General features: G+C 38.6%; 1 protein-coding gene across 1 annotated transcript in view; it reads left to right on the plus strand.

Annotated features, from left to right (window-relative positions):
* Window positions 1-26,051, plus strand: part of LOC126165849 (kinesin-like protein Klp98A) — a 385,655-nt gene that overhangs the window by 257,991 nt on the left and 101,613 nt on the right. Inside the window, exons 6-8 of the mRNA XM_049920354.1 lie at window positions 7,848-8,017; window positions 8,108-8,334; window positions 15,885-16,057. Coding sequence (XP_049776311.1) covers window positions 7,848-8,017; window positions 8,108-8,334; window positions 15,885-16,057 — 570 coding nt within the window. The remainder of the gene's footprint in view (window positions 1-7,847; window positions 8,018-8,107; window positions 8,335-15,884; window positions 16,058-26,051) is intronic.

The raw sequence follows: 26,051 nt of genomic DNA on the forward strand, positions 1-26,051 counted from the left end.
TCCAGTTTTTGGGGTTCTAATGTTGATCATATGACTCTAAAATGCTTAAAAAAAACTTTAAAACTCACTATTTTTTTATCTAAAATTTAGAAAATTTCCTGGGGCAAGACCCCAGTATCCCCCGCCCCAATATTTTTTATTTGTCGGCACACCTGAAAGTATTAATGTATTATATATATGTATACTGAAATGTAGCTAGGAAAATCATTTATGAAACAATATAATTTCATGAATGAATGGAAAAGGTACATTCAATTCTTTGGTTATTTTAGCTTCTCCCTTGTCTGTGGCTCAGAAAATTATTTAAACCCCCTCCCCCCCTTCAGATTCGGGGGTTAGAATAGGCCCGATGTATCCCTGTCTGTCATAAGAGGTGTCTAAAAGGAGTCTCTCACATTTCGGCCTTTATGTGATGGTCCCCTGTAGGGTTTGACCTCCATTTTTCAAAATTTTTCTGAAGAGCGAGCCAATTGGGGAAGGGTGTCCTACATGGTGCATAGTGTTCATCATGTGCCAAGACCTCTTGCATCTTTTGTTGATGTGGATCTGCGGATCTGCACTTCCACTCATTCTCCAGCTATTGGGCGAGGTCACCCTCCTAGGCGCGTTTTCCTCCATTCTCTGTGCAGTATCGCTTTGTGCGCTGTCAATGATAATGGACTTCTTAGCTCGTTTGCACCTGATATCCAGCACAGTAGCCAGTCTGCTGTAGTGTTGCAGTGGCCATGTATCCTGTTGGTTGTAGCCCCCTGACCACACAGGGATTGCTCTGCTGATGCCTGCGCCGTTAACTCCCCACATATGCCAAGGAGTAGATGCCCGTCACTTTGGGGCATCAGGACTCCCGGCAATGACCATCCTGCCAGATGGCCTTTGCTGCGGCTGGGTGGCGTTCATGGGGAGGGCCCCTGGTCAGAGTGGGTGGCATCATGGTGGATGACATGCCATGAAGCATAGTACATCATCTCTTGCTGGTGGTCCACTGCCAACAGTTTCTAACCGGGCAAAGTGTAACTTCAGTGCTAAGAAATATGACCCCAAATTGTTCCGCTCCCTGGCCACACCGTGGGAGGAATGCCAGGCTAAGGATGGCAGTGAAGTTTGTTCACCCCAGTACCTTGTACATACAACAGTTGATTGGGAATCTTTCTTGTCAATGTAACCTCAGTTTTTTGTGGAGCATTTAGAGGACAAGTTTGAGGAGATGGAGGGCTTGTCCAAAATGTGGTCAGGGTCACTCTTGACCAAAGCAGCATCCACTGCCCAGTCATGGGCATTACTCACCTGTGACAACCTAGGGGATGTTTTTGTTTCCATCATGCCCCGTAAGAGCTTAAATATGGTCCAGGGTATCACATTTCACAGGGCTCTTCTTTTGCAGTCTGACGACGAGCTGCACGCCAATTTAGAGAAGCGAGGCATCCATTTCGTCCGGCGTGTCCACCTGAGTCTGAGGGATAATCAGGTTGCCACCAGTGCCTTCATCTTGGCCTTCAAGGGTGACACATTACCCAAGACGGTCTAGGTGATGGTCTGCCGCTGTGACGTAAGGCCATATATCCTTCCCCCGATGTGGTGCTTTAAGTGCTGGAAGTTCGACAATTGTCTTCCCACTGTACTTCCAGTATCACCTGTCAGGATTGTGGACGTCCGTCACATCCCAATACTCCCAGTGCCCCACCTCCCATCTGTGTCAATTGCAGAGAGCACCATTCACCTTGCTTGCCAGACTGCAGGATTCTTCAGAAAGAAGGAAAAACAATGGAATACAAGACTCTAGACTGACTGACCTACACTAATGCTAAGAGAAAATATGGGAGGCTACCTCCTGTGCATATAATGTCAACCTATGCCGATGCCACGACAACGGTTCTACCATCTTCTGTTCCGCTTCACACAGTTGGCTCTAAGAGCCATCAGACTCCACCTGCCTCCTTGATGGTGGGGGACACTTGCCTCCCTGTTGCTCCTGCACAACCTACTTCAGGAGCAACACCCTCCAACCATCAGGAACATGAGTCCCTACTTCTCAGCCAGAGAAGTGTAAGTCTTCTTTGACTCCTCTCACCAGGAAGGGATTCCTTGGGTCACTCCCTTTCCAGGTTCCTACCAGTGGCAAAGCTGACACCTGCCAGTGGCTGAAGCAACCTCAGGTAGCTGGTCGTAGAGCTTCACGGTCCTCCTCATTCCCTGAGACTGAATCAGTGAAGCCCTTCCAGCCAGACAAATCTAAAGAACAGCAAGAGAAACCTAAAAAGAGGAAGACCCCTAAGAACCAAGACACTGTGGTGGCACCCACACCACCACTACCTACAAGCTCTGTGTCCGAGGATGAGGTGGAGATTCCGGCATCTGCTGAGGACCTAGATCTCGCTGGGCCCTCAGACACAGTGGATGTCAGTCGCACAGGTACTCATCTAGTGGCAGCAAGTGACCCTGAGGCGTAGACTGCCTCATTGAGTGTTTCATTCCTTCCCAGCCTCACAATCACGTAATCCTCCAGTGGAACTGTGGTGGTTTTTTCCACCACCTGGCTGAGCTACGGCAACTGTTAAGCTTTACACCTGCTTTCTGCATTGCCCTCCAGGAAACCTGGTTCCTGCCCTCTGCGGCTATAAGGGATATTACAGGAACAGTAGCGACTATAATAGTGTGTCAGGTGGAGATTGTATCTATGTCCTGAACTCAGTATGTAGTGAACCTGTACCTTTATACCCTTCTTGAAGCTGTGGCTATCAGGTTAAGGACGACGCAGGAAATAACTGCCTGCAGTGTGTGTCTTCCTCCAGGTGGTGCATTACTCTTGAATGTATTGGCTGCACTGATTGATCAACTCCCTAAACCTTTCCTACTTCTGGGAGTTTTTAACGTGCACAACCCCTTGTGGGGTGGCCCCATGCTTACTGGCTGAGATAGGGAGGTCAAAAATTTACTGTCACAACTCAACCTTTGCCTCTTAAATACAGGTGCTCCCACACATTTCAGTGTGGCACTTGGCACATATTCAGCCATTGATCTCTCGGTTTGCAGTCCTGGCCTTCTCTCATCTCTCCGCTGCAGAGCACATGACGACCTGTGTGGTAGTGACCACTCCCCATCTTCCTGTCACTCTCCCGGCATCATGCCCATGGATGCCTACCACGATGGGCTTTAAACGAGGCAGACTGGGAAGCCTTCACCTCTGCTGTCACCGCTGAATCTCCCCCTACATGGTGCCATCGACATTGTCATTGAGCAAGTCACTACAACGATCATTTCTGCAGCGGAAAACGTGATTCCTCGTTCTTTAGGGTGCCCCCAGCGAAAGTCAGTCTCTTGGTGGGACTGGAAGTTGCTGTGGCAATTAAAGTGTGTCGGTGAGCTTTTAATATCTCTTCTACAATTTTATGGAGTCATTTTTCATTTACTATTTCTCAGTGGCTGTTTTATGAGATGAGCACCATAAATTTCAACAATCCACTTGTAGCAACAAAAACAGCCTTTGTTCTTTTCTTGGCAGATCTTGTAGTTGGATAACAAGTGAACTATAGTCTTGAGATGCCCATTTTGGATATTCCGTCTTTTTAGTAACATCATTGAAATGAAGCCAGATTTTGTCATCTGTAACAGTGTTACTAGTATTCTCCATTTTCAAATTTTTGGAGTATTTGATTGAAAAAGAAGTAGCAAGATATGTGGAATTAATAAAAATCTGAGTTTGATTTCTGTAACATGATCCTGGATAACTGTGTTAATTGAGACACAAAATGAGCCAAAGGATTCCACACGTGTTATGGAAATTGACACTCTGGCATTGCTGACACGGAACCTTCTCCCTAAGAGCTGGAGAAATTTCCTCGAAGCACTGACCTGCCATCAGACTTTGAGAAGATCTGTACTGCAAAACTGCAAGCCATTCTTCTTACTCCCATTGCCAAATACATAGACGGTTTGCTGTGAGGAGAGGCACAAAGTTTTCACTTCACACAGGTGGAGACATGCACAGGAGCAGGTTGTGACTTTGTCTACCTAGTGCACCACATTGCAAAATTTTTAGTATTTCACTTTCTTGTATTTAAATCAAGGTAATCATCTTACCACCCTGCTGACTGCTTCCTTAACATATTAGTTAACCCCTGGAACTACAGAACATCAGCCTGGAAGAAACCTTCGGTGTGTCAAGAGTAACAGTTGAGATGGCAAGTAGAGGACTTAAATTTTTTGGGAGAATTCTGGTGAAGTGTAGTGTGTAAATTAAGAACAGTACATGCAAAACTACTGTGTGACTTATTAAGAAATGTTGCTTCATTTTTAGTAGATTTTTTGACAGGTTGTATTGAAGGAAGAAACCTACAGTTTGTCAAGAGTAACACTTGAGATGGCAAATAGAGGACTTAAATTTTTTTGGGAGAATTCTGGATAAGTATAGTGCGTAAATTAAGAACCTTACATGCAAGACTACTGTGTGACTTATAAGGAAATGTCACTTCATTTCTGTAGGTGATTTATTTGACAGGTTATTTTGAAGAAATTCAGACACACACTATTAGACTCATAACAGGCTTGAGGTACCTATATGAAAATTTGAGAAACAAAAATGGGAAATGTTGGATGAAAGATGACATGGTTCCCACAAAATCATGTCTGCTATGTTTAGAGAACTAATGTGTGGGATAGAACAGCAGGCAGTTCTGTTGTTTCTGCCATACATCTAATGTAAAAATCTTGATAAAAGATTAGAAAAGCATGTGTGGAGACAAACAGATTGTCCGTTTTTTCCCTTGCTCGATACTCACATGTAATACAATTGGTAGTGGTTAATATAATATGAAGTACTCATCACCATATACTGTACACCGACTATAGAGTATGTTTTGCAGGCCTGGAGAAATTGCTACTACTGTCTGGAAATGAATATTAGACATTAAATTTAATAAATTCGCCAGGAAGGCTAGGAGAGTATTTTTGCTAAAAAGAACAAGTAAACAGTTGTTAGTGTTCCACTTAAACAATGAATTAGTTGTAAATGATGGACATAGAGCAGTAATGAGCAAATTTAAATGGAATGTAAATTGTGCTCTGGAGAAATGTGTACAAAGTAAGTGGATTAAGGACAGAAAAGACCCATTGTGGTTTAATAACAAAATTTTTAAAAGGCTGAGGAAGCAGAGACTTTGGCACTCGCATTTATGAGGTGTTAAGTGCAACCTTCCTTGCCTTAAACATTATTTTGTTAGTAGAGATAAAACAGATTAAATTGTTGCACAGAAGTTATGTGATGTACTCTTGTGCTATATGGCTTGGGACTGGCTATTTCAGGCAAGGCAGAGATCGTGTAAAGTAGGATACCTCTGAGTATGAACACTTTGCTTTGAGAATATCTATTGTGAAGACTGAGAATATCTATTGTGAAGATCTATGGTGTAGGAGGAGGACTGTCATATGGGAAAGACAGTATTGTTGAAATGTGCATATTGGTATTTATTATAGCTATGTGGATGTGTGATACTGATATACTGCAGAATAAATTGTGAACTAACTATGTGACCAGGAATTAAGCTTTAGGAAGAAATCCGTTTTACCCTGGTTTACAGTAGATCGAGTTATGAAGATACTATTTGTTTCTGGTAAACTTTATACAAAGCCATTATTCAGATCTAGGCACCTGCCTTTTGTGAACAGTGATCTACCAAGGCAGCTATCCATGTGTGCCACAAAGGCTAACTCATTGCTTAAACTTGCCGCGGACTCTTGTTCTGTCTTTCAAAATCTGAGAGGCACCAGCAGTCACAAGGAAATTGTTCACTTTCATGCCTCAGTTGGACATGCAGTTTCAGAGCTATCACATTTAAGTAGTAGTGTGTAGTCCATCAGTAGGAAAAAGAGTCCCCTCAGAATTTCAATTTTTTGCGTGTGGTTAAGTCAAAATCCCCACTGTACCAGTGTACTTTTTCTTCTGGGAGTGCTAGTCTCATGCCATCATTGCATCATTGTAGAATTGCTTTGGAATTTGGAAGGAATGTGAAGAGAAGTAGAAAGTTGAAGCTTTGAGTCAGCCGAAGTCTGTTCGAGCAGTTCAGCTGGCAGAGCACCACATAAGATTGGCAGGCGTACAGGATCGAGTCTCAGTTCGTCATATGCTGTTATCTTATCACACATATAATGGACAGCATATACTATACCATAAGTAAAAAAACCTATTCTATGCTTAATGAAGGCGTGTTGAGTCTTATGATGGAAACAAATTGTATGTACCACATGATTATGATTAAAGTGCAGCTACTCACAGAGATCCAATGTGAGCTGTAATCATCATATGGCATTAATGTGGAAGTGATTTAGGCTGGAAAACAAATTACTTACAATTGTGGATGTGTAGAAATGTTTTCATATGTAACGCATTAGGGATTGGACGTGGGCAGAAAAGATCAAACACGTGACAAAGACATAGTGTTGATTTTATTATGAACCATTAAGGTTTTCAAATGACAGCATGGATGTCTTACCATTATAGAAACAATGTACAGTTCCCCAGATTTGCAGCTGGTGGTCAAAACTGTTGTTACTGCAAATCTGGGGAACTGTACATTGTTTCTATAATGGTAAGACATCCATGCTGTCATTTGAAAACCTTAATGGTTCATAATAAAATCAACACTATGTCTTTGTCACGTGTTTGATCTTTTCTGCCCACGTCCAATCCCTAATGCGTTACATATGAAAACATTTCTACACATCCACAATTGTAAGTAATTTGTTTTCCAGCCTAAATCACTTCCACATTAATGCCATATGATGATTACAGCTCACATTGGATCTCTGTGAGTAGCTGCACTTTAATCATAATCATGTGTTCCCCACCCCCACCGGCATAAATCGATTCCATCTTAATGCATTAGTGCAGCACTGCCATTTGACATTTACAGTCCACACTGGACCTCTGTGTGTAACTGCACTGAAGTTATAACCACCCACTAATATTGTTTTGTAGGCAATGTCAGTTTGCCTCTGTGGTACACACTAAAAGATTAAAATTAACTTCTTGCATGTTTGTGGTGAGTAAAGTTTGACAAGTCCATAGAAATACTCAAAAAGGCGATACTTTTTTCCAGTCACAGTAAAGCTAAATTTGTCACAGTTAAATTGTAGTTCATTTTTACCTATGCAGCTGTACATCAGTTGTGATGTAAAGAGCTGCAAGACTGCAGCCTATTTCTACAATTTCAGGTGCACAGTCAATCAGCATTAGGTAAATGGGTGGAGAGATAGGAAGAAGAGGTTTCTGGCTCACAGTCACCGTGTGCATCTGTAATCCCCCTGCATTTTTTTCCTTGTAGGATCATGTGAAAAGTGAGCAATATTTCTCCCTACCTGTGACTTTGTTCAGTTAACATAAGTTGTCTAAACAGGTATGACAGAGCTATGCACAAGGAAGTCACGCCTTTATAGAAGCTTGGACATGTCCCTGTAGACAGCTGTTGTGATTGTAACATCTTGCGCAAGTTGTACAGATAGATAAAATTGTTTTAAAAATGTGTCTTCTTGGATTTTTATTGTGTCAGCATACCAAAAGTAAATTTGAAATTTTCTCATTTTCACTTAAAACTGAAAGTTATCTCATCATCAGTAACATATCCTGTATTTAAAGAAAAGTAGCTAGCATTTTTTAGAAATTTCTCAGTTTCATGTGGAATACACAGACATGTTAACTATGGGAGTATTCTACCATTAGTAGCTCAGAAATAATTATTATATTATTGTAAGGTTTTTATTACATTTCATAATTGTCCAAATAAAATAAAAATGCATTAATTTTGACAAAATATTAGTGTTATATGTGAATCACTAACACAGTCTGTCTCCTGCAGGAGCTTATGATGCGAGGTAACAGTCAACGCACAACAGCATCCACAAACATGAACGATGTAAGCAGTCGTAGTCACGCGATCTTCACCATTATGTTTGTTCAAGCAGGGTTTTCAAACAACATGCCAAGTGAAACTGGTTCTAAAGTTCATCTTGTCGATTTAGCTGGCAGGTAAATTCAATATCAGTGATTATTATTAGTCAGCATAAATAGCGCTACACATTTTTAAGGCTCTTTCTTAATTCTGATTTTCACTTTTAGTGAGAGAGCTGATACCAGCGGAGCCACTGGACAGCGCCTGAAAGAAGGTGCTCACATTAACAAGTCACTAGTGACTCTGGGCTCTGTAATTTCAGCCTTGGCTGAACACTCGTCCAATGATTCAAAGTCAACTGGGAGAAATGTATTTATTCCATACCGTGACTCTGTTCTGACATGGTTACTTAAAGATAGTTTAGGTGGAAACTCCAAGACCATAATGATAGCAGGTATGTCTGCTCATATCAATCTGTGACATTTATCTGTAACTTTATCTCTGAATTACTTCCATATTCATACACATACATTATTGACACAGAATCCTGAATTATGTTCATTATGTCTTTCAAATATGTTCTTAAAAAGATACAAATATTTAATGGAACAGTAAATGTAAAAACTCACCATCTGGCTCAGGATGAATTGTGATGAATGGGCAGTTGGCCCATAGACAAGAGTCAGTATTTATTGTGTATTGTTTATTTAGTTTCCTGTCACAGTTTTGTATGTGTTCCTTAATAGTGATTAGCTTCAAATGAGTTGTTCATTTTTGAATCGTGTATTTATCATGGGCCTGTAAAATAATTCCAGTGTGATATATAATAATTTTATCCTGTTCTTCTGTACACTGGGTCAGCCTAACAAATGTGGCAGAGTGTCACATTTACTAAGTTGACCGAGTTATGGAAGTCATTTGTGCTAAAGACAGAAAGTTCAAATGTATGGTGTGAAAATAGAAGAAAACTGTTACATACCATATTGGAGCTATTTTATAATCACATGACACACACTGACAATGATTAAAAAATGAACTTCCTTGTTCAAAACTAGTCGCCATTAAGGAATATGTTTGCAACTGTGACAGAAACTACATAAATAAAAAAACTATAGTTGCTGATGCTTTTTGTTAATGTGTGTCTTGAGTTTCAAAATGTTCTCACAAGGGAATGGTTTAATCAGACATGTCAAAACCCAGCACGATTTTTTTTTTTTTATGCAGGAAGAATACAATAAAAGAAATGCAGTCTTAAAATTTTAGCTGCAAGATGCACTGCAAGTATTTTTTAAAAATTGTTGAAGTTACTAATTTTTATCACGTGAGAAACTGCCTATGACAGGAGTTTGTACAGCGTTTGCTGCCTAGCACACAATCGACTGTAACAGAATAGCATAGCACCGCACACTGCCAACTTTGGAAGTGACACAAGTGAATTTTAAACACCTAAACCATATAAAAATGTTGTTGTTGTTGTGATCTTCAGTCCTGAGATTGGTTTGATGCAGCTCTCCATGCTACTCTATCCTGTGCAAGCTTCTTCATCTCCCAGTATCTACTGCAGCCTGCATCCTTCTGTCTCTGATTAGTGTATTCATCTCTTGGTCGCCCTCTACGGTTTTTACTCTCCACGCTGCCCTCCAATACTAAATTGGTGATCCCTCGATGTCTCAGAACATGCCCTACCAACCGATCCCTTCTTCAAGTCAAGTTGTGCCACAAACTCCTCTTCTCCCCAATTCTATTCAATACCTCCTCATTAGTTATGTGATCTACCCATCTAATCTTCAGCATATTTCTGTAGCACCACATTTCACAAGCTTCTATTCTCATCTTGTCCAAACTATTTATCGTCCATGTTTCACTTCCATACATGGCTACACTCCATACAAATACTTTCAGAAACGACTTCCTGACACTTAAATCTATACTCGATGTTAACAAATTTCTCTTCTTCAGAAACGCTTTCCTTGCCATTGCCAATCTACATTTTATATCCTCTCTACTTCGACCATCATCAGTTATTTTGCTCTCCAAATAGCAAAACTCCTTTACTACTTTAAGTGCCTCATTTCCTAATCTAATTCCCTCAGCATCACCCGACTTAATTTGACCACATTCCATTATCCTCGTTTAGCTTTTGTTGATGTTCATCTTATATCCTCCTTTCAAGACACTATCCATTCCGTTCAACTGCTCTTCCAAGTCCTTTGCTGTCTCTGACAGAATTACAATGTCATCTGCGAACCTCAAAGTTTTTATTTCTTCTCCATGGATTTTAATACCTACTCCGAATTTTTCTTTTGTTTCCTTTACTGCTTGCTCAATATACAGATTGAATAACATCGGGGACAGGCTGCAACCCTTTCTCACTCCCTTCCCAACTGCTGCTTCCCTTACATGCCACTCGACGCTTATAACTGCCATCTGGTTTCTGCACAAATTGTAAATAGCCTTTTGCTCCCTGTATTTTACCCCTGCCACCTTCAGAATTTGAGAGAGAGTATTCCAGTCAACATTGTCAAAAGCTTTCTCTAAGTCTACAAATGCTAGAAACATAGGTTTGCCTTTCCTTAATCTATTTTTTAAGATAAGTCGTAGGGTCAGTATTGCCTCACGTGTTCCAACATTTCTACGGAATCCAAACTGATCTTCCCCGAGGTCGGCTTCTACCAGTTTTTCCATTCGTCTGTAAAGAATTCGCGTTAGTATTTTGCAGCTGTGACTTATTAAACTATTAGTTCGGTAATTTTCACATCTGTCAACACCTGCTTTCTTTGGGATTGGAATTATTATATTCTTCTTGAAGTCTTGAGGGTATTTCACCTGTCTCATACATCTTGTTCACCAGATGGTAGAGTTTTGTCAGGACTGGCTCTCCCAAGGCTGTCAGTAGTTCCAGTGGAATGTTGTCTACTCCCTGGGCCTTGTTTCGACTCAGGTCTTTCAGTGCTCTGTCAAACTCTTCACGCAATATCGTATCTCCCATTTCATCTTCATCTACATCCTCTTCCATTTCCATAATATTGTCCTCAAGTACATTGCCCTTGTATAGACCCTCTATATACTCCTTCCACCTTTCTGCTTTCCCTTCTTTGCTAAGAACTGGGTTTCCATCTGAGCTCTTGATATTTATACAAGTGGTTCTCTTTTTCTCCAAATGTCTCTTTAATTTTCCTATAGGCAGTATCTATCTTGCCCCTAGTGAGATAAGCCTCTACATCCTTACATTTGACCTCTAGCCATCCCTGCTTAGCCATTTTGCACTTCCTGTCGATCTCATTTTTGAGACGTTTGTATTCCTTTTTGCCTGATTTATTTACTGCGTTTTTATATTTTCTCTTTTCATCAATTAAATTCAATATTTCTTCTGTTACCCAAGGATTTCTACTAGCCCTCGTCTTTTTACCTACTAGATCCTCTGCTGCCTTCACTACTTCATCTCTCAAAGCTACCCATTCTTCTTCTACTGTATTACTTTCCCCCATTCCTGTTAATTGTTCCCTTATGCTCTCCCTGAAACTCTGTACGACCTCTGGTTTAGTCAGTTTATCCAGGTTCCATCTCCTGAAATTCCCACCTTTTTGCAGTTTCTTCAGTTTTAATCTACAGTTCATAACCAATAGATTATGGTCATAGTCCGCAAATGCCCCTGGAAATGTCTTACAACTTAAAACCTGGTTCCTAAATCTCTGCCTTACCATTATATAATCTATCTGATACCTTCTAGTATCTCCAGGATTCTTCCATGTATACAACCTTCTTTTATGATTCTTGAACCAAGTGTTAGTTATGATTAAGTTATGCTCTGTGCAAAATTCTACCAGACGGCTTCCTCTTTCATTTCTCTCCCCCAATCCATATTCACCCACTATGTTTCCTTCTCTCCCTTTTCCTACTCTTGAATTCCTGTCACCCATGACTATTAAATTTTCGTCTCCCTTCACTACCTGAATAATTTCTTTTATCTCATCATACATTTTATCAATTTCTTCATCATCTGCAGAGCTAGTTGGCATATAAACTTGTACTACTGTGGTAGGCATGGGCTTCGTATCTATCTTGGCCACAATAATGCATTCACTATGCTGTTTGTAGTAGCTTACCCACACTCCTATTTTTTTATTCATTATTAAACTTACTCCTGCATTACCCCTATTTGATTTTGTATTTATAACCCTGTATTCACCTGACCAAAAGTCTTGTTCCTCCTGCCACTGAACTTCACTAATTCCCACTATATCTAACTTTAACCTATCCATTTCCCTTTTTAAATTTTCTAACCTACCTGCCCGATTAAGGGATCTGACATTGCACACTCCGATCCGTAGAACGCCAGTTTTCTTTCTCCTGATAATGACGTCGTCCTGTGTAGTCCCCGCCCGGAGATCCGAATGGGGGACTATTTTAGCTCCAGAATATTTTACCCAAGAGGACGCCATCATCATTTAACCATACATTAAAGCTGCATGCCCTCGGGAAAAATTACGACCGTAGTTTCCCCTTGCTTTCAGCCGTTCGCAGTACCAGCACAGCAAGGCCGTTTTGGTTAGTGTTACAAGGCCAGATCAGTCAATCATCCAGACCGTTGCCCCTGCAACTACTGAAAAGGCTGCTGCCCCTCTTCAGGAACCACATGTTTGTCTGGCCTCTCAACAGATACCCCTCCATTGTGGTTGCACCTACGGTACGGCCATCTGTATCGCTGAGGCACACAAGCCTCCCCACTAACGACAAGGTCCATGGTTCATGGGGGGGATAAAAAATGTTACGTATTGTTAATGATTAGATTAAGATGCAGTTTGTATCGACAACTAAACTGTTGTATATGTAATTCTTACAAAAGTAACTAGCAGAGGAAAATAAATCAAATCTGTGTTTGATGGAACATCACAGACGACATCCAACAATTGTGATTTTAATTTATCGAAATGAACTATTTTTTACATATACATCATATTATGACAATTCCTGTAGCACAGTTCTTATGATAATTTTTGAATAATGTAACAGTTCCTTGTTATTCCTCAACGTCATCACAATAAAGTGAATAACAAACACAAACATTTCCCTTACACTGGGCACACCTGACGAAAGATATACTAATGCGGTCAGACATGTTACAATAAATACTAGTTTTATTCAGACAGAACTGTGGTGGCGTGAGAAATGGTTGTGGCAATTGCTCTGCTTATTGTGCTGTATTCCGAGCATACTTAAAACAATTTGGAAAATGGCCCGATGCAAACTGATAATGCACAAATGACTGAAAGTTAAGAATACAGTTCTCGTGATAAACCTCAAATGACATGGAGCTCACAGAAATTTTATTGTTTCACAGTTTCTATAAAAATACTTTCCAAAGTTGAAAAAATTCTTAATCAAGAGTCACAGTCACATTGGTTGTCCTGGATGGAATCTATGTTATATCAACAGTCTTTTCATTGTCCTTGTAAAAGATAGAGGTATCATTATATCCAGGCCAAGAGTCCGACAAAAGCAATGACTTAATTTCTGGAACTGGTTAAAAACTGTTTCGAATGGAATGTTAAAAATTATTCTTTCATATTTCTCCAGAGTTTGATAGGTCAGTTATAAGATTTTTCTCAGTAAGGTTAATTATTGGTCCTAATATGCCTTGAGGTTCCTGAAGACGGATATAAATCTGCCAAAACAGTAATCCACTCATACTTACCACTGTCATTGTTGTACATGAATGTGTCATAGCACAGACGCCGTGTTTTTTTACCTCAAATTGATAAAGTGTCGTTTGCTCAAGTAACTACGATTTGCCCTTCGAAGCATCTCTTTGTGTTGGTTTATTTTCAGTATTTTCACCCCTTGTGGATTGGAATTATCTTCTGGGATAGTGCACTTAAAGGAAATAAAGTATTTATTTAGCAGAAATGAGCTGTAGAAATATAGTGTAAAGTATATCTTGCAGAAGCCTTTTTCACAGTCTTATAGTTCTTATACTTCCCAATACATTTACTTCTTAATGGTTTTTGCCATTGGCAACAAATCAGTTTCAGATGAACTGTGGCGTACTTTGTCACAATACAAAACACAAAAATAATTTATATGTAGGCTTTGCCTCCATGTCTAGGATTCAGAGGACAGACATGTACCCTGGTGGGAAAATATTCAACTAGCTCCCATCTACATAATACAAGAAACTGGGAATCCCTACCACCAAAAGAAAAAAAAATGAAAACATGCCTCATTAGCCACTCTTTCTTCAAATTACCTGAATATGTAAATTCAGGGATTGAAAAGTTCCATTAGCTACATGGCATGTAGTAGTGTTCATTGTAAAGCAGTATGGCAAGTAGTAATTTACTGTGGAAATAGGATTCAGTATCTTTTTAGGAGATAAATGCCAACTATATAGATAACAAAAGAGGCATTAGCTTTTCCGAATTAACCACCTTTTTTCTAATTTCCGTAATTAAATTTAGCTGGCATAAGCACAAATAGCATTAAGCATTATAGTGATAGTTTACTGTTAATACAATTCACAGATAAGTTTCTATGTTGTGCTTGATGAAGTCTCACCATATGAAGGAAAGATATAAAAATTGTGTTTCAGTCTGTGTGGGATCGCATAATTCTCTACCTGCTATTTTGAATGACAGAATCCTATTTTGTTTTGTCTTACCTGATGTGTCAACATCTGGTAGGAGCCAAATTACAGGTCGTCTGGCCTTTTTTTTCTGGTCTTGAATCTGAAGCCTACGTTGATGCTGCTCTCCGTGCTACCCTGTACTACATCTTTGTCTCTGAGTAACTACTGCAACCTACATCCTTGTGAATCTGCTTACTGTATTCATCTCTTGGTCTCCCACTACGATTTTTACCTCCCAAACTTCCCTCCAGTACTATATTGGTGATCCTTTGATGCCTCAGAATGTGTCCTACCACCAATCCCTTCTTCTAGTAAGGTTGTACCACAATTTCTCTTCTCCCCAATTCTATTCAGTACCTCCTCATGAGTTATGTGATCTACACATCTAATCTTCAGCATTCTTCTGTAGCACCACATTTCGAATGTTCTATTCTCTTCTTGTCTAAACTGTTTATCGTCCATGTTTCACTTCCATACATGGCTACACTCAAGACAAATACCTTTTCTATATTCGATGTTAACAGATTTCTCTTCTTCAGAAATGCTTTTCTTGTCATTGCTAGTCTGCATTTTATATCCCCTCTACTTCAGCCATAATCAGTTATTTTACTGCCCAAATAGCAAAACTCATTTATTATTACTACTACTAATACTAATACCGGCAATTAGCTATACAAATAAACTAATTGTAATGGAAATACTTTCAGGAAGCACTTCCTGATACTTAAATCTATACTCATTGTTTGCAAATTTCTCTTCTTCAGAAATGCCATTGCCAGTCTGCATTTTATCTCCTCCCTACTTCAACCGTTGTCAGTTATTTTGCTCCCCAAATAGCAAAACTCTTTTACTATTTTAAGTGTCCCATTTCCTAATCTAATTCCCTCAGCATCACCCGACTTCCCATTCATGTCCCTGGACTCTTATAATTGCCACCTGGTTTCTATACAAATTGTAAATAGCCTTTCACTCCCTGCCACCTTTAGAATTTGAAAGACAGTATTCCAGTCCACAATGTCAAAAGCTTTCCCCAAGTCTACAAATGTTTCTTTTTTTTATCTAGCCTGGCATTATTACTAGAGCACTATTTACTATGTTTAAATGTATGTGCGTGTGTGTGTGTGTGTGTGTGTGTGTGTGTGTGTGTGCACTAAAATTTGGGTTTATTTCCTTGTCTATTTCTATCTTGTTTTGCATCTGTAGTGACTTTGTTATTGATGGGAATTTTAAACATTACTCTTTCTTGCTTCCTTAATATTTTTTTCATTGTTATGAGAATGTTGACAGCTCTGTTGCAATGCTGAGTTTGAATTATACCTGATCTAAAGGTTTAGATTGGTAATTCTTAGTCTATCATTTATACAAATTAATTTTTACAGCTGTGTCCCCAGCAGACTGCAACTATGGTGAAACTCTGAGTACATTACGGTATGCTAACCGTGCTAAGAATATCATTAATAAACCAACAATCAATGAGGATCCTCATGTGAAACTGATTCGAGAATTACGGGACGAAATCACAAAATTACGTGCTCTTCTTGGAAATGAATATGTAAGTACCATACTGTCATTATACTGCTCATTTTCTTTGGGTTTTTCTTCATTCCCCCTCACCTACACCCCTCCCTCCCCTCCGCTTTGGGAGCTTCTTGCAACTGTATTTTTTCCCTTTAAAACAATACTTCATATAGTAAGGATAACCCTCGATGGAATACAAATAATGGAAGGAATACAGGTAACATCTCACCATATAGTCAAGGCAGAGACTGAAAATGTTACTAAGCTTTCAGACAAAGTTTTTCTTGCAAAAACACACTTACATGCATAGCTAAACTGTCCAGGCTAACCATATTCTACTGTCACTGAAGCGTGACTTTGTCCTTCCATCATCTACGTCATTTTTTTTTCTTCCCCCATTCACTCCTATTATTGATTAACAAGTATGAGAGTGATTTGGAAAGTAAGAATATTTTCCTACGAAACACATACCATTTGTGTCACACTTCCATATTTTTCTCAAAAAAGTTACACTAGCATTGAAGACATTCATTTCATCTCCAAACCAGTCTACATAGTCCATCCTCATATTGAGCAGATGTCCAGGATTCAATAGCTCTGTAACAATACCATGTTGTTTTACATTATCTGCAAAGTGTTTGCTGGCAATATTCTATTTTTATCCTTGAAAAGAGAAGAAAGCCCAAAAGTGAAGTTTTTTCCTCCTCCTTCGTGCCCCGTAATGCTGTGGGGTTATTACCTATGGGAGAAACACTATATGTTCTGTCTCACCATGGTCTCAGAGGTTTACCAAGATGATATGCAAAAATGAAGACCCTGACAATAAATAAAAAAAAACATTGAAATTGAAGGCATAGTGAAACCTGTAGCAAGATCCAACCAGATCCTCACCAACACTGAAGATCACAGTAACCTGTCAAAGAGTGACTTTGCAGTTCATATAGGTGGTTTCGATGATGTATACCGTAATGAAACAGCCACAGCGACAACAGCTCTGAAGACAACACTGGGCAAGTTAACAAACACATTTAAAATACCTCATCACTATGATTTAATTGTGTCATCATGTGTAATCGGAGAAATAACCACATATAACAAGATAATAAGTATTTTAAAACAATTTTCAAACAGTTTAAAAATGTAATGCCTTTAGATATTAAGGAATGTCTCAGTTGTAACCATCAACCCTCTGACAAATGTAACTGCTCAAGAACTTGTCATACAAGACACTGTCAATGTCAAGGCCTAAATGGATTAGGAAAGACACTGCTGGCCCAAAAAATACTTAGTATGGTAATAATAAATTATCTTGGGTCAGCAATTTGAAAAGTATGTCCCAAAACTCAGAACCAGGTCAGGGAAATGTATAAGGCTGACCAAGCCTGAAATGTGTCAGACTTGGTCAAAACAAAGAACTTCAGAACACACACAAAAAACACGCTTAAAGTAAATAATCAAACGTAAGCCCAATGTAAGCAATGTACCGCCTTGCAACAAAAATGAACTACTTTTGTTACATATAAATGTACAATCTGTAAGAAACAAAGTCACTGCACTACAGCACTGGCTGAAGTGCAGAGATAAGCTTATTTGTGCCATTTGGCTGCTTACTGGCAACAAGCTACTGTAGACCATATGAACAAAAATTTGCATCTAATATATTCAATCGTATACCACACAAATCTGTCTGTTGAAGGACTTTTTGAACCATCTGCCTTGGTTATACACACCCAGAAGCTCATTATTGCAACAACTTCCCGACCACCAGCTTCTGATGAGGAGATATTCGCAGAAAAACTCTCTGAATTAATCTGCAAATATATGCAATATAAAACATTTAATCACAGGAGACATTAATATAGATGTAAGAGAAAAGAGAGAAAGGGTGGTACACATCCTAAATATCTTAAAATCAATGAATTACTACTGCTTAAATGAAAAACCGACCAGAATGGAGGCATGCATTGACAGTATTATTAGCAATGTATGTATTAATCAAGTAGAGTGGGATACAATCAAATTAGGACTATCTGACCGATATGGCAAATGGCTCAAAACTGAAAATCTGACACTTGATTATGTCAGGATGTTAACTACATATAAAGCTCTCAAGGAAGAGAACGTTGAAATAATGAGAAGTGAACTGAGTAGAACAGAATGGGCTAGAATACTAACCATTGACAAACATATAAATGAAAGCTTTGCTGCATTTATATCCAACATAAAAAATATATTAGACAGTAACTGCCCTATTATTACTAAGAGATATAACCCCAGCAATATGTCTAAACCACAACATACAAAAAAGTGGTAAACTCCACACCTCAATAAAATCAGAATCTTCATACTCATGCTGAAGAGCACAATTGCACTCAAGAAAACAAGAATAGATATATAAACTTAAGAAAAAGATACAAATCAGAAATTAAAGCAGGAAAAGTGAAAGCAAATGAGTATATTTTAAATTCTAAAAAGTGAGATAAACATGGGAAAGGAAGAAATCAGTAACAGAATTAATTGCAACACACTCAGTGAACACTTCATAAATTCAGTAAATCTCCATGTACCAAAAAGTGACGATGTAACTGATGCAGAATCTTTTCATTTGCAGTCACGGAATAAAACAGATAAAAGATTTAACTGGAGTAGAATAACTGCTACATATGTAAATAACTCCATAAACAAGCTGAACAACTGTAGAACAGAAGACTACCATGGATTCAGTAATTTTGTAATAAAGGTTGTAATTACGGAAATTAGAACTCCTCTACTCTACCTTGCAAATCAAATCCTTGATGATGGCATTTTCCCAGATTGCCTTAAAACTACGGTTACACTCCGCATATACAAAGAAGGTGACAGAGAGGTACCAGATAGCTATAGGCCAATATCAGTTGTCCCTTTACTGGCCAAAATCATAGAGAGCTGTTCATACGCACAGATCTACATGTATTTTGAGAGCAATAAATTACTTAATGACAGCCAGTTTGGATTTTGAACTAATCAGTCAACCATAAAACTATTGAAAACCTGATAACTGAAATCCACAGAGCTTTTGAAAGGAAACTGACCACCTATGCAACACTCATAGACTTAAGCAAAGCATTTGATTCAGTATCACATGAGATAATTAAAAAAAAAAAGGAATATTATGGTATTACAGACAAATCACTTACTCAAATTAAATCATACCTGAATAACAGACAACAGTTGGTGTATGTGAACAATGAAAGGTCAGAACTAATGAAAATTAAGAGAGGAATTCCACAGGGCTCCATTCGTGCACCCTTCCTCTTTATTGTCTATGTTAACGACTTCTCAAAGTATATAGCCTGCAAAAATGTCTTGTATGCCGATGATATGACCATGATCTCCACAGGTGAGAGTATGCAAGAGCTGGTACACAAAAAGAATAAACTTCTTGAAAAATGTAGGGTGGCATATATTGTTAACCAGTTATGTATAAACAACGCAAAAACAGAGGAAATTTATTTTAATCTGAAGGTATGGAAAGAAGAGAATCACAGTGTCAAACTATTGGGACTAACGATGGACCAAAGGCTCTCATGGGATGGCCATATAAGCTATCTGACAGGCAAACTTGCATGCCTGATAGTCCTGCTGTATAAATGAAAATACTCTGTCAGTAAAAGTTTACTATGCGATCTTTCAGTCTACATCTACATCTACTTGATTACTCTGCAATTCACATTTAAGTGCTTGGCAGAGGGTTCATCAAACCACAATCATACTATCTCTCTACCATTCCACTCCCGAACAGCGCGTGGGAAAAACGAACACCTAAACCTTTCTGTTCGAGTTCTGATTTCTCTTATTTTATTTTGATGATCATTCCTACCTATGTAGGTTGGGCTCAACAAAATATTTTCGCATTGGGAAGAGAAAGTTGGCGACTGAAATTTCGTAAATAGATCTCGCCGCGACGAAAAACTTCTTTGCTTTAATGACTTCCATCCCAACTCGCGTATCATATCTGCCACACTCTCTCCCCTATTACGTGATAATACAAAACGAGCTGCCCATTTTTGCACCCTTTCGATGTCCTCCATCAATCCCACCTGGTAAGGATCCCACACCGCGCAGCAATATTCTAACAGAGGACGAACGAGTGTAGTGTAAGCTGTCTCGTTAGTGGACTTGTTGCATCTTCTAAGTGTCCTGCCGTGAAACACAACCTTTAGCTTGCCTTCTCCACAATATGGGATTCTGTTGTGTGGTAATTCAACAGGCATAAACTGTGTGTTCAAATGGAAAAAAAAAGGGCAATCCACCTCATCTTAACTATAAGCTGCACCTAGACCTGAAATATTTTATAATTATATATCTTGAGAATTATAATTCTAAAAAGATTCTCTGATAATGGAAATATACAAAAAAAATTAAGTAGAGTTAATCATGTATTATCACTCACGGGGTAAGTTCCTCTGAATGGAATGAGATACTGCCAAATTCTTTCAGTTTAAAGACCTTAACTAATTTAAAATAATAGGGTATCTAATCGTAGTTTATTATTTAAATTTACAAGGATTGGGTCCAAGAGAAACCAGTGAGGAGCACTTCAGCCTATTAAACTTAATGAGCCTCCCAAGTCTCTATATTTATAACTGCTTAATATACGTAAAAGAAAATATATAACAATTTACGCAGAGAATGAATTTACATTTGCACAGCACCAGAAACAACTGCATGCTTGACATACTGTATTATAGGCTGTCACTGACACACAACAGTCACAAACACTTAAGTCTAAAGTTATATAATAAACTGCCACAATCAGTCAAAACCCTCACCATCTTCAAATTTAAGGAGGTATTAGACACATGGTTTAAAAATAAAGCATACTACTCAATTGAAGAATAACTTGCAAGTAATTTGGAAGGAATGTGTAAACAATGAAATAATGTACCTATCATTTACTAAATGTGTAAAACTGTATAATTAATTCTTGAATGTAAACTATATAATGATTATTACTGAAATCTTCTGATCTGTAAGAAGTTTATGTATTTATGTGTAATGTAAAATGATGATGTGTGTAAAACGTAAAAATTACTAACTACTAAAATGATGTATTTATATATATGCATGATGCCTAATGTAAAAATCAGTAACAACTATACTTTTATGAAAATGCAAAATGTATTTTGATGAAGCCAATTACATGGTAAACATACTGAACAACTAATAAATAAAAATATAACATACACTCTTAACAGAGCTTACACACCTTTTAGCATCTGTTATGAGTTGAACAGAAGACTATGATTAAAAAAACAAGTTATGTCAATAATGAAGCTGTGAATGGTGAAGTCAAACTCCATTTTATGCATTTCTTCCCAGGGATATGAGCGACCCCCGCCCCCCTCCCCCTGTGTTAAAAAAAACTGGTGATGTTCAAAAAAAGTATGAAGAGAAACTATAACCTAGTGACTATCATATCATCAAATAATTATGACTGTTCATTTTTCGATGTAATAGTAAAGTTTCTAATGACAATGTTGTATGCAATTTTACAGATTAATTACAGAAAGTGTAGTATGCAGTTGACAATAATCCATGCTTTAGGTAGGGGCACCAACAGTTCAAAACAAGCCAATTTAATGATGGAATTGAGTTTCACAAACACTTCATTCCAATTTAATTTGTTATTCTTCATATGTGACATTTTGGCATATTGCCTGTTGGATTTTGTCTCAAGATCTTTGGTCAACATTTGTTTAATGATTTTTCTGGCATTTTCGCCAGCATGAGTGGCTGGAATTTTCAATGGTTCACACTTTACTGCTAGTGGCATACTAGAATTGAGCCCATGGCCAGAAAATATATAAACTTTGTGTACCAACATCTGAGGACATTTCCCTACTCATTACAGCTGTGGTTTTCCACTTGTTACTTGCAACAGTCATTTGCAACAACCCAGGAATCCAGGATCAGGTTACCTTTAGACTTCCTTCTTTTGTGTTAAAATTATTGTCATACTTGTTAATTTTAATAGCTTTCCTGAATAAATGGTTGTAGGAGCTTTTCTCCACACTGTACTCAATGTTTCCTCTTCCAACATATCAATTCTAATGTAACTGATGGAGTACTCACCATTCCTCAGAATGAATTCCAGATGCTGCATCTTGTGCCGAAGGTGCTGTGGATCACACATTTATCGTGGCCGTGTTACGAGGATATTACTGGCTTGGGTGATGATTTGAGAGCTTGTGCAGATTTCAGTCCATATGTTTTAGTTTTTGGTACATTCTGTGGCTCATGTCCTCACCAGTTCTTGTAACCAGCATATCTAGAAAGGGTAGCTGCTGATCATTTTCTACATCCGTAGTAAATTTAAAATTGACTTGGGGACTGTTCATATATATTAGGAAGTATTGAGCTGTTCTGCAACATTACTGCACACAACAAAGTAGCTGACTGTGTGTGGGGTGCAAACGAGGGTTTTTTGATTAGATGACTCTCCATCAAGTCCAGATAATGACAGTTGTAGGAGAGCCAGAAGTATAAGTGTAAGATTCAAAAGAATTCCCCCACATATGGGAGCATCAAAATCCTAGTAGTTAATTACTGAAGCATTCGCAACAAAATGCCACTGTTTTAAGCACTCCTGAAAAGCAATGAAACTCACATAATACTAGGTGCAGAAAGCTAGTTGAAACCTGAAATTGAGAGCAGTGAGATTTTTGGGAAATACTTAAGTGTATATTGAAATCATAGGCTAATGGGAAATAGACTTGATGTATTTGTTGCAGTAGACAAGAAACTTAAATCCAGTGAGACAGAAATTGAAGCTGCATGCGAGATTGTTTGGGCGAGTCTCAGTACCAGGGGTGGTCATAAAATAGTAACTGGATCCTTCTGTCGCCCACCAGACCCATCTCCCGCTGTAACCGGAAACCCTAGAGAAAACCTCAGTTCATTTGTATGTAATCATTGATGGAGACTTCAGTAATCTAAGAATCAATTGGGAAAGTTTGTTATTTGTTGGTGTGAGAAGACATCCTGTGAAAAGTTACTAAATGCCTTCTCTGTAAATTACCTAGAACAGATATTTGAGAACCCCAGTCATGATGGAAATGGATTGGATCTAATGGCATCAAATAGATCTGACCTCTTTGAGGATGTCAACATCAAAACTAGTATCAGTGACCATGACTTGGTTGTGGCAACAGTGATTACCAAAGTACAATGGACGTCTTTAACAAGTAGAAAAAATATATGCTCAGTTAAGTAGATTGAAAAGCAGTAGTGTCATATCTGAATGAGGAACTAAACTTGCAGCATAGGGCAGGAGCATGTAGAGGGACTATGGCTCAACATTAAAAGAATGTTGGCCATGCACTGCATAGATATGTTCCCAGTAGGATTGTTCGTAATGGGAGGGGACTTCCATGGTATACAGTCACTGAAAAGAAACTTCTAAAGAAACAGACTACTGCATAATAGGTGTAAAACAATCCATAGGATTATAGATAGAGAGATACTGAATGAAACATGTTTGGCTGTGAAAAGAGCAATGCATGAAGCCTTCAGAGACTACCATAGCAGAATATAGTCAGATAATAATTCACAAAACCCAAAGAAATTCTTTTTGTATGTGAAGGCTGTTAGTAGCACCAAAGTTAGTGTCCAGTCACTCAGGAATGAGACAGGAGCTGAAACTGAGGGTAGCAAAGGAAAAGTTGAAATGCTCAACTCCATTTTCAAATGTTCCTGCGTAAAAGAAAACCTGGGAAAATTGCCCCAATTTAATCCTTGTACCTCTGAAAAGGTAACTGAAACAGTGTTACTATCACTGGTCTTGAGAAACTGCTGAAATTGTTAAAATTGAACAAAGCTCTAGGGTCCGATGAAATCCCTATCAGATTCTATGCTGAATTTGTGGCTCATTTAGTACCTTTTCTAATTGTAATCTGTCACAGATCCCATGAACAAAAAACTGTGCGTTGCAGTTGGAAGAAAACACAGATTGTGCATGTTTACAAGAAGGGTAGTAGAGGTGATTCACAAAACTACCACGTAATATCCATGACAACAGTTTGTTGTAGAATCTTTGAACAAATTCTGAGCTCAAATGTAATAAGGTATCTTGAACAGAATGACCTTCTCCATACCAACCAGCATATTTTCCAAAAACATCGATCACGTGAAGCTCAGCTCAAACTTTTCTCATATGACATACTGAAAGCTTTGGATCAAGGCAGTCAGCAGATGCAGTATTTCATGATTTCCAAAAAGCATCTGACTCAGTACCACATCTAAGCTTACCGGTATTGTCAAAAGATCAGTCATGTGGTGTATCAAACGAAATTTGCGACTGGACTCAGGACTTTTTGGTAGGAAGGATGCACCAGGTAATCTTGTATGGAGAATCATCATTAGGTGTAGAAGTAACTTTGGATGCACTCCAGGAAATTGTGTTGGGGGCCTTGCTGCTCATGCTGCATTTCAATGACTATGCAGACAATATTAATAGTAAACACGGGCTTTTGGCAGATGATGTAGTTATCTGTAATGAATTACTGTCTGAAAAAAGCTGCATAAATATTCAGTCATATCTTGATAAGATTTCAAAATGGTGCAAAGATTGGCAACTTCCTTTAAATATTCAGAAATGTAAAATTGTGCGCTTCACAAAATGAGAAAAACATATTATCCTGTGACTATAACATCAATGAGTCACTGTTGGAATTGGCCAACGCATACAAATACCTAGGTGTAACACATTGTACGGATATGAAATGGAATGTTGACATAGGTTCAGTTGTGGGTAAAGCAGATGGTAGACTTTGGTTTATTGGTAGAATACTGGGGAAGTGCAGTCAGCCTACAAAGGAGACTGTGTACAAATCACTCATGCAACTGGTTCTAGAATATTTCTCAAGTGTGTGGAACCCATACCAAATAGGACTAACAGGGAACATAGAACGTATACACAGAAAGGTAGCTTGAATGGTCACAGGTTTGTTTGATCATTAGGAGAGTGTTACAATTATACTGAAGGAACTGAACTGAAAAACTCTTGAAGATAGGCGTTAACTATCCCAAGAAAGCCTTCTTACAAAATTTCAAGAACTGGCTTTGAATGATGACTCTAGAGATATACTACAACCTTCTACTTATTGCTCACATAGGTATCATGAGGACAAATTAGATTAAGTACAGCACACACAGATGCATTTAAACAATCATTCTTTCCCCGCTCCACACATGACTGGAATGGGAAGAAAACATGAGAACTAGTACAATGAGACACACCTTCTGCCATGCACTTCACAGTAGTTTGCAGAGTATATACCTAGACACAGATGGGATCACCTCATTCTGGGTTCCCCACTATCCACCTGGCCTAGGTTTATGTGGTCTCAGCATTTATTTTCAGTAACTGTTTGTTGAGAAAGTTGTGATGGAATGTTACTGTTACTTCAACCTAGACATCCCCGGTAACAGAAGACTGGTATAATTCATTAAGATAGCCACTGCACACTATGATTATGAAGCAAACACTTGCTTTGATAGAGTAGCACTAGAACAGAAATGTGGCAACACAATATGAAATAACCAAATAACATTAGAGTATGTTTCAATATGGTATTTAACTATGGTACAGTTTGATGTATGTCACTTGATGTCCTATATGGAATGAAATGAATTCTAAATAACTTTGCTGTCTCTTGGCAGTCTCTGATATTGTCAGTATAACTGAAAGTAACATTGCAGATACTCTTAATTGTACTGTTACTGCCTAAGTAGGACTGTTAAATCGGACTGTAGTCTTCTGAGAACTCTAATGAGGTGGCTGCAGGCACAGGACTGAACTTTCCAACTTCCAGACCGTAACTGCGCATCCTTGGCGCATAATTTTTCATGCCTTTAGGCTAAGAATGTCCTTGTCTGCCAGTATAAGGCAGAAGCAATGTAGTCCACAGTTGACAGTGCTCCCTTTGGTGGGTGTCCGCAGTGTCAATAGATGAATACAATGCGCAGCAGGACATGGTGCAGAAGCA

Source organism: Schistocerca cancellata, chromosome 1 (assembly GCF_023864275.1).
Source record: "Schistocerca cancellata isolate TAMUIC-IGC-003103 chromosome 1, iqSchCanc2.1, whole genome shotgun sequence".
In the NCBI taxonomy this organism is placed as follows: Eukaryota; Metazoa; Arthropoda; class Insecta; order Orthoptera; family Acrididae; genus Schistocerca; species Schistocerca cancellata.